Source organism: Electrophorus electricus, chromosome 19 (assembly GCF_013358815.1).
Source record: "Electrophorus electricus isolate fEleEle1 chromosome 19, fEleEle1.pri, whole genome shotgun sequence".
NCBI classification, from domain to species: domain Eukaryota; kingdom Metazoa; phylum Chordata; class Actinopteri; order Gymnotiformes; family Gymnotidae; genus Electrophorus; species Electrophorus electricus.
In genome coordinates, this window is record NC_049553.1 from 2,177,950 (window position 1) to 2,187,949 (window position 10,000).

At 40.2% G+C, this 10,000-nt stretch overlaps 2 protein-coding genes and 1 long non-coding RNA gene across 3 annotated transcripts in view; all 3 read left to right on the forward strand.

The window, feature by feature from the left end:
- mrpl15 (mitochondrial ribosomal protein L15) overlaps positions 1-282 on the forward strand; it is a 6,257-nt gene extending 5,975 nt beyond the window's left edge. Inside the window, exon 5 of the mRNA XM_027013132.2 lies at positions 1-282. This exon is cut by the window's left edge and continues 170 nt beyond it. Within this exon, the coding sequence (XP_026868933.2) occupies positions 1-168 (168 nt within the window). The 3' untranslated portion in view covers positions 169-282.
- Positions 283-594: 312 nt separating this feature from the next.
- LOC118240117 lies at positions 595-2,708 on the forward strand. The gene is made up of 3 exons (XR_004775298.1): positions 595-831; positions 1,534-1,892; positions 2,203-2,708. It is a non-coding gene; the product is annotated as an uncharacterized LOC118240117 (long non-coding RNA).
- Positions 2,709-6,735: 4,027 nt separating this feature from the next.
- On the forward strand, positions 6,736-7,907 carry sox32 (SRY-box transcription factor 32). Its single transcript, XM_027013160.2, has 2 exons — positions 6,736-7,048; positions 7,291-7,907. The coding sequence occupies exons 1-2, from the start codon at positions 6,736-6,738 to the stop codon at positions 7,905-7,907; spliced, it is 930 nt and encodes a 309-aa protein (XP_026868961.1).
- The last annotated feature ends 2,093 nt before the right edge of the window (positions 7,908-10,000 follow it).

Consider the following 10,000-nt stretch of genomic DNA (forward strand, 5'->3'; position numbering starts at 1 on the left):
TACACTTTACCAAATATTTCATTGGAGACTGCTTGCAAAATGTTGGCAGAGCGGAAGGACCCCCGACAGATTTTTTTTGGTTTGGCACCGGGCTGGGTAGTGAACATGGCAGAAAAGAAGATACTGAAACCCACCGACAAGGATTTGTTGGAGTACTATAATTCATAATGTTTCATGTAACTCATTTACACACAATATGCCAATTTCATTGAATAACCTTTGAATATGTAAATATGTATTATTATTTACATTCACTAGTAATAAATATATTGCTGATCCTTAGCTATTGATTGTGAACACATGTCCACACAACCATACTTGACGTATGCCTGGTTTTTAGTATCATTTTGTATAATTCGTGTCTTTTCTTAATGGTTACAATATGGTGCGTATCTCACAGAGAAGTTGGTGTGGAAGAAATGCCGACCGAAGCAGGTGAGCGGGAAATGGGGGGAGGGGGGATAAGAACTATTAGGGTCTGAAAACAGGAACCAGCTGCAAGAGGGGGGCGGGGTGGAGCGGCAAGGCAAGTGGCTGTGAGCGTGGTGTTACCTACAGCTGTATCCTGGCCTCCGCCTTCAGTCAGCACAGAAACACGGGTCCGTGTTGCTCAGTTAAAACCTGCTGCGTGCAAGCGGCTCGATTCTTGTCCAGAATGGCTAGGTTTTTTGCGAAATCCTCAGGGCCCATCAAAAGTATTGTAGCGACACATTTCCTGCATATTTTCCAAATGAAGCTCACGATGGCTACTTAAAATGCCCTCGGGACCCAACACATTCCTGGAATTCTGATCGCATTCCATCAGAAGATTGAAGAACTAAGGGAATAAAGGTTGTCTAAATGTCATAAATACTTCACTCAACCTGACAATACGTACTTGACTAAATATTAGTCAAATAATCTGACGCGTATTGTCTATTTAGTTGTATCTGTAAAATAATTGGTAATTCATGCACTGCACTTTGCGATGATAATCATTTACAGTCATATATTCAGGCTGCTTGGATAACCTATGCGTTATGTTTGGAAATTGTTTAATATATGTGTACTATAAGCGTGGCATATAGGATAGATTACACATATCAGTACATTTTGCAAGATAAATGTTTTTTTATATATATATATGTTACATTTTAGCCCATTTGTTGTCACCACCATCTATATATAGCGCATGCTTGCAGAAATTGTCGTAAGGGACGCGGCCTCAGTCTGCTGCTGTGCCGATTTATCTAAGGAAGCACATGTTTGTGTTGTGTGACCGAGGAGAGATGTTGTGTAAACCTAATAATTCTCTTTCTTTAATAAGAATAATATGACGCAGATGCATCCATCTCGACTGAATCTTCATTTATACTAAAAAAAAAAAAAAAGTTTCATCACGCAATACGTTTTTTTAAATGAAACATTTATATACATGCAATTGTCAAGTATTTCAAACATTCCTCACTGTTTTAGTATTGGACTGATAATTTTGAACCTTTTGATTTCCTTTTTTGTCTCAAACCCATGCACTTCTGTGTAATCCGTCTACAGTACGAGGCCTTGAGGTTACCCGAGGGTGGCCGTGCGTATGATGGAGTGCTTTCCTGCCGCCAATAATAAACTGAGTCCGCACGAGGAGATATTTACATGGCCAGAAAAGGGCAGGAAAAGCGCCCAGAATCCTTTCAGCGAAACTCTCTAAATAAATCAAGATCTCAGGAAAGCGAGCCTACAATCACTGTTTATGAGCGAACACCAGCGCTTATCTTCAAAGCAGCAGAGAGGCAGTTTGAATGCGCCGTGGGACTGACAATACTAACTCACATGCGCGTGTGCGTGTATGCGTGAACGCGCGTTTTTGTAAGAATAAAAGATTCATCCGAGCGCAATCGTGCAAGCCTATTGATACGGTAAATTGTATAAAATGTATAAGATATAGACTTTATTTTAGGCAACTGTAATACTTAGGCCATGTAATACTGATCTTATGTCTCAGTGAGTCATCATTTGCTTTATTTATGTAGCCTAATTGGATCTCAGAACAGAAGCTTGACTCAATAATAGAGAAAAAGCCTTTGAAAAAAGCAGGCTTTTGAGTTGCCTTGTTTTATCTGAGACAAACACAATATAGTGTCTTAGCTGTATAAAAAAAGGTTGATTAACTAAGTTAACCTAACCAATTCAGTGATAATAATCGAATTTCTTCTTTTTCTTTTTCAGACATTTTTCATGAAATGCATTATTCACTAAAAGCAGAGTAGATGCAGGATTTAGCAAGAAATCCCCCAATGATATTATCAAAAGTGTGTGTGAGGGATACCTCTTTGAATGCTTATGTGTTAGAATCAGAGCTGAATATAGTGCAGTAGCCTGCTGTGACATACAGTAGTAGATCACAGTTGGTTGAGAGGTGAACAATAGTTTCAGGAGGGCCAGTGTCTGATAATGCTGTCTTATCACATACTCAAACTAGAATACAATTCCACATTAGCACTGAATGCTAGTGAGTTATAAATCCCAAACTGTTCCAGGACTGCACCTTCAGCTGAGGCTTTAAGAACAGATATAAGTGAAGGGTCAATGGGACGTCTTCTGTGAGCTTGAATGAGGAAAGGCTCTTTATATTCAGTCAATGGTTTATTATTTAGGGTATGAGGTATTTTTCATTTCATACTTCATGGAGAGTCAATCACTCTATCCCTTTGGGACTGTATGAATTTTGAAATGCAAAGCCACTTACAAAATTAGTTCAGATTTCAATAAATTAATGAATTTTCAGGTGTGTGTGTGTGTGTTTGTGTAGGTTTATTATGTACTTTAGGAGGTGGGGTGTCATTGTGTTTCACTAATGAGGGCTCTGTAAGCACAGTGCCCCGGGGATCTTGTAATCCTGTGTGTGTGTGTGTGTGTGTGTGTGTGTGTGTGTGTGTGTGTGTGTGTGTGTGTGTGTGTGTGTTTGTGTGTGTGCACGTGCATGTGTCTGGGTCTGTGTGTGTGTGTGTGTGTGTGTGTGTCTTACAGACTAGACTCCTGTTTGAGGAGGGGGTTGTGGGCCAATACACTCAGGCTGTATTCATACTCACCTGCTTATCTGCAGGAGTGGTAGAAAAAGAGGGAGAGAGGATGACTTGAATACTGACTATTTACCCACCTGATTCCACTACCTGCTGACACAATCACAATGCAACAGTGATACAAACACAATGCCCATTTAATGCAGCATTATATGGAAGTGCTGTAGTAACTCTCATTCACACACACTCACACACACACACACAAACATAGACTGCATGTGATAAAGCTGTCTATGCAAATGTGACTCTACATATTGCAGTAAAGTAATGTTGTCCCTCCTCATTTGAGTATCCTCTGTCAAAACTCCAGACATACAAGCAACCTGGCACTCAGAGCACTGGTTTTCACATCTGATGAAGTTTGTAAGGCCAAACCTTCATTATACACACACTCTGGTTCTACCACATATTCATCATACAGATAAGATCAAACAGCTTGCAAATATAATACATCCCACCAAAATGTCTCAGAGTTATTGTTGCAACCCTTACACAGATGTTGTCTCCACGCAGCCTTGTACTGAATCAAACCATCCAGTCAGAATCAGTGAAGCTATTCCCTCCACATTATCCAACGTGTAAATCCAGTCAGCTCTGTTAGACCCAGTATTTCCAGATTGTATTCCAGTAAGTGATCTCTAAGTGAAATAAGTGTGGTAGGTTCTCCAGAGCTCCTTGCAGACTCTGGCTCTGTTCTGTTCTGACACTGTTCTGCTCAGTCACATATATGACTGCTGTCCAATACAATGGAACATTGTGTTCAAGACAATCCCCATTCACACACCACAGTGGCCATTCAATCACATAGAATCCAGCTCTGGATTACCACATTCCAAATAATTTGAGCCAAAAGTCAACACAATCACATGCACATGTGCCTGCACACACACACAGACAGACAGACAGACAGACAGACAGACAGACAGACAGACAGACAGACAGACAGACAGACAGACAGATAGATAGATAGATAGATAGATAGATAGATAGATAGATAGATAGATAGATAGATAGATAGATAGATAGATAGATAGATAGATAGATAGATAGATAGATAGACCAATATGTTTTAGATATTAGGGCTGGTTGTACAATAGATTTAATTCAGCACAATTTGTTTGGACATGATGTATGTGCTAATGTATGTGTGTATGTATGTATCTAATGACAATCTTTGTCATTATATTTTATTAAAGCAATATATTGTTAAAATAATTATGTACCTAAATATATTTACCAGATAAATTATTAATTATATCTTGTGTATCGTATTTACAAGATACATTTTAATTGAAGTGTGCTTCTTAATATGAGCAACCTTTGCTCGAAGATTCTACGATATTTGCTGGATCTGCGAAAGTGTCTACTGAAACTAACATTATTCTTGTCACGCTGAGCCGCTCGTACTAATTAACTAACTCCATTATCGCGCATAACGGCAGCTCGCGGCCTGTGCTCGCTTTCACGCTCATATGTGGATTCCAGTCTTAAATTCAACAGCACGTGAATAAGACAAGTTTTCAGATGAAAAGAGAATCATTTATTAGTGTAAACACGCATCAGGGCAGTGAAAGAATGTGTATTGGTCCACTGTCATTTCGCCTCTTTTAATATGTAAATTCCTACATCATAAGAAGTTTATTCACATGTGGGAAATGTAAAACTTGTTGGAGTACATACAGAGTTTTGGTGATTGCTTTATCGGTACGACACTAAACTTAGTTCATACATTTCATCTTGGGAGTACATGTAATAACATAGTACCATTTTATTGGCTTAATCGTAGTTATAGGCCTAATCCACTGATTAATCAAATCAAAGAATCAAACCATTTTACTTATCAGGTGTAGCCTACATTTTGATCGACGTTTTAATCATCCCCGCTTGCTGACATAATGCGCATTTCAGTTCAGGGATCTAACAACCATTTATTGTTAACTGTGGCACGAAATAACACTAGACTGATGAGTTTAATTCTTATGTCTCATTGTGACGGGTTCTAATGTAGTTATGTGGGCTCTTCTTTAAAGCTCTTTACGGCATTTCATCATAATCATTACTGCTGATCGAAGATCAAATTAGCCTCCAATTAACAAATACTCAATCATCTGGGTCTCGAGAACTTGATGATATAACAAGGCGCTCCACTTCAATTCGATTACCCGCAGTATCATTAGACTGTCTAACGTGTATTATTCTCAAATCGTATCGATTAACGCACAGTCGTCTCTGCATTGTTAGAGAGGGTCAGGTTTCGCTGCGCCGACACGCAGACATGGGCCAGACCGTAAGATAAAAATCTAAACCTTGATCACTCCCGTCATTGAATTAACTGTGAGGCCAGTTCTGAATGGATGACTGTGTTTGATCAAGGTGTCAACGCGGTCCATGATTCTATTATGGCTGCCATAGCTTACCAAATTGGAGTCTCACACAAGAGCAACAGGTGCACTAGACAAGCCCCAAGCTTTTTTTTTTTTTTTTTGCTGTCCTCCGCTGTGAGCTTAGGTAGCCAGCTAATGACCTAAACGCATGCAGTTTGTGCTCTTGTCGCAGCACAGTATTTTAAAGCAAAAAGTATATATTTTAGACCGAGAAAACGACCGTTAACTCGCTTCAAGGGAGTCCTGTCACTATATTTGCGCACAGAAATCGAGTATTTTCGTCACCGCCAGCACCTTGTGCTTCCCAAGGGAAAACGTGTCAGAACAAAACGCACTGCCCCGCTAGCACTCCAAGCCCACGTTTCCTTCCGTACCGTTTCAGATTTCCGCGCGCAATCTTATCGTTCCAAAAAAGCGGGGGTTAGCAAAATAACCTTTACACATGCTCCTTAACGTCTCAGTCAACCCAACGCCGCACACACATTTGTTTATAATGAAATATATATTATCAATTGGATTTTATGACCGTGTACTGGGACAAATAAAGCGTTCTGGAATAAAAGTTCTACCGAAACACTGCATCTACCACAGATAGTGGCAAGAGAGGTGGTATTGTGAAATTGCACTGAACATGAACTCTCGTCTGTGGGACGAGCAAATATTGATACCTAGAGACGATATTAAAATAAATTTCGTGATTAAAGTAAACATATTATAAGTCCAGGAAAATTAGGTAAAACGAGTCTAAAATTGGAATTGCCAAAATGATTTGTGCGTAAATGACGTAGGCCTATGTTAGCAACGTCTTTGAATAGTTTGAATAGTAAGGGTTTAAAACGGGTTAATACAGCAACACCACTCTAAGAGTGAGTGACAGACAAAAATCCCAGTTTCTTCAATTCCCTTCTTTCAAATATTTATAATAAACAATTCCTTAATAGATGCGATTAAATATTAGATTTGAATTCACTGCGTTTGTTGTTTTATTACAATAGTCGAAGTTTGTTTAACTTGTGTCAAGCGATCATATTTAAACTAGACGCCATCATCTACACAAAAACATATTTTGTAAACATTTCTGGGGTTATAAAGGTTTTTGTCTTTGATATTAAGGTTGAATTTTTTTCTCGGTCTCGGATTTGAGGTCGACCACGAGCTTGAGAGTTATCACTTAGGTGGGAAACCTGTCAAGCCTCACACCTTTAATCCACTCCTCTGCGCGCTCATTGGTCCAAGCGCCGCTTAAAGTCACTCCGGACCTCTGGGGCCGACACAGGCGAACTCTTAAGGCAATCATGTACTTTGACAGAATGCTCCCTAGTCTGGAGATGAGAGCCATGAACGAGATGCTCGAAAAAGAGCGGTGTTATTACGCGCCACCTAAGCAGCACGAGCCTTCTTTGACTGCACGCTCCCCCGTCTCGCGGCCTTCGAGCCCGGTGTCGGTGGAATCTGAGCTGAGCTGCTCAAGCCCGGAAACCAAACCGACGACGGAAGCGCGAGTGAGAAGGCCCTTGAACGCCTTCATCATTTGGACGAAAGAGGAACGCAGACGTCTTGCGCAACTTAACCCCGACCTGGAGAACACTGACCTCAGTAAAATACTTGGTAAGTATACACACACACGCACGTACACGCACGCACATTAACAGAGGTAAGTATGCACACACACCCACCCACACAAACACCCACACCCACTCACACAAACACCCACCCCCACCCACGTTGTTGATTAAACAAGGAGGTTGGTAAATTTAATGGTCCAAAGCAAAGTGTGCCAGTGAACTTATTATTTTTAAGCATGGCAGATAAGCTTTTGTTCCACATTTTCTTCTGGTGTCTCTTTGTAGGTAAAACATGGAAAGCCATGTCTCTGGCTGAGAAGCGTCCATACATGCAAGAGGCAGAGCGGCTGAGGGTCCAGCATACTATCGACCACCCCAACTACAAATACCGCCCCCGTCGCCGCAAGACCAACAGGCGTGGCAGCAAGACTCCTCCTAGCGAGAGCAGTGCTTCCTCTAACCTCCACCTCAGCTATATGCTCCAAAACCAAGGCCTCCAGTATCCATACACACACTCACATACTCTCTCCAGCTCGTACACACACCCACCTGGCCTGACTTTCCCAAGTCACCCCACTCCACCTCAGAATGGGGCAACATATACAACCGGAGGGGTAATGTTCTCTGATGGAGAAGGGTACATGAATTCTTCCTTTGCATATCCACAGCAAGCTATGTGCTCCACAGAATCCCAGCCATACTACAGTTCCCAGTATGCTGGGCAGCAGAGGGGAGAGCACCGTGATTGGCGAAGGACAGAGGTGTGTTCATGCGTGCTGTGTTCTGGAGGACCATCACTAGATTTTTACCTGGAGCAGGTCCAGGTGGACATGCTAGACCAGCTGGACCGCAGTGAGTTTGACCAGTACCTCAATCCTCTCCAGCCTAAAGAGCAACACTGACCACAAATACAACATGACCACAGATCATCTGTACCTTCACTGCTCCACCTCACATGAGCAAATACCTCCTAAGGTCAAACCAGAGACTGAACTGTTTGGTACAACATATTTTCTTTTACTGTTGCTGCTAAAAATACTTTCTTAAAAGTGTGCAATTGTGAATTGCAGGGCATAAAAATATTAATATTTATGTCATTAGTGGTGTCTGCACTGAGAATAGATCATTGTACTTTTGAAATGTATATTTATTACTTATTTACTTGGGAGAAAGCTCACATGGAGATGCTATAAATAAATGTTAAATATAATCCTGTTTTTCACTGAATAATTTTGAATAATTATAGAATGGTTCTGTCTTCCTTATGGTCCAGAAATGTCTCAAAGTTCATGCAAGGTCAAAATACAGAGGTCCTGCTATTCTTTCATTGTTTCATTTAGGCCTATTTGTCTAAATACTTGATCACTTCAAGATCATGATGTTGGTTGACTAAAGAAGGCTACTAGGCAGTTTCCTTTGGCTAATCTTATTTTCCTCAGCAGTTATTTAATAATAGCACTTTTACAAGTTTTGCAGTTCTACAAGAAAAAAAAGTCATTGTAAATAATTGCGGTAAGGAATTTTTGGGATGCATATGAACTAAAGGATTTTGAACCATTTGAGGTTCTGCAAGACAGTTAGTTAGCTGGTCAGAGCCAATCCAAATGTTTGAACTCTGCATGGAGCCACAAAGCTTGTCACTCCAAGCATGTCACTCAAACCCAACAACCCATGAAAGACTATAAAGATTCACATCCAGAACTTAACACTGTTTTCAACACTAAATTATCCTACAGAAAATAACTTCATTGCCTCTATAAATGCTACAACTATTATTACAATTATTGCTATTACTATTACAATTAAATATAGCTGCTAAACATACCAACTTGTTATAGAATGGGCCAAATATGGGAGAAAAAGCTAAACAACAAAAACAACAGCAAAACAGATAAAAACTTAAATCTGCAACATGTCCATTAGCAAGGTGAATAACTTCATGAAGGCCAGTTATTAGCAGGAGTAGAGACTAGTGGTAGCAGGCTCAAACATTCAAGTGAAACCACATATTTTATGTAGCATATTCTTAGGGCATATATTCACTTATTTAAATGTCTACAGATATCTGGGGAAGTTTGAAACTGATATGTAAGATACGTAAACGTTGAAGGTAATTTGCTTAATATTCCACATTGCTTAGTTTTGTGCTAAAAATGAACTAACCCTTATTGTCACTAAGACAGAAGTAATGATTGTTTCCTGTTGGATGACCTTAGTACAAATAGGCAAAATATGTAGCTGTGTGAGATAATGCTCATGCCTAATTTCCTTGGTGGGGAATTTTCTACAGAATGGTACAGTACAGAACAGTAGGTGGAACATTCAGTATATATTGGATGAGTCAGCGGATGTTGGACCCAAAGCAGGAAGGTAACATTGAGGTGACAGTCTGGGCCAGCACCAGCACAGCTTAAACAGACCAGTGTAGAAGATTCAGATGAGAGACCAGTGTGGAACATTCAGCTGGGCTGTGCCTGAGCATGGGTGGTTCAGTGGTAGAATTCTAGCCTGCCATGTGGGAGACATGGATCCGATGCACAGCTGATGCAATGCATGACCACTTGCTTTCGTAAGTTGCTCTGGATAAGTGCATCTGCTAAATACCATAAATGTGTATGAGACTGAAACAAAAAATGTAGTACAAGTTTTCATATTGGATATATGTTCACTTCCATTAAGGTGAACACTAAATTAAGATTTGACTACTAGGTTTTTTGGTAATTTTTACTCACTAGGTTTACTTGATAAGATGTTCTTATATTGTTGGAATATTATCAGACAGGGTTAATAATTGATTTGCCAATGAAAAGTTTCAGGGACTCAGGAGTGTGAATCAGCCTATGTTTACTGAACCTCTCATCATCGATCATCTTCCTTAGTGTGTGAGAGAGTTTGTGTCTTTGATCTCCGTGGTATTTTTATACCACAAGAGATTGGTGGCTTGACACTGTAGGCGAGTGTGTATTTGTGTGTATGTGTGTGTGTGTGTATTTGT

What these genes read in the sequence shown, in the direction of transcription:
- sox32 (XM_027013160.2), top strand. Translation starts at nt 6,736, where the DNA reads ATGTACTTTGACAGAATGCTCCCTAGTCTGGAGATGAGAGCCATGAAC. An exon ending in TGACCTCAGTAAAATACTTG is followed by an intron (nt 7,049 to 7,290) that starts GTAAGTATACAC and finishes GTCTCTTTGTAG; the next exon opens with GTAAAACATGGAAAGCCATG.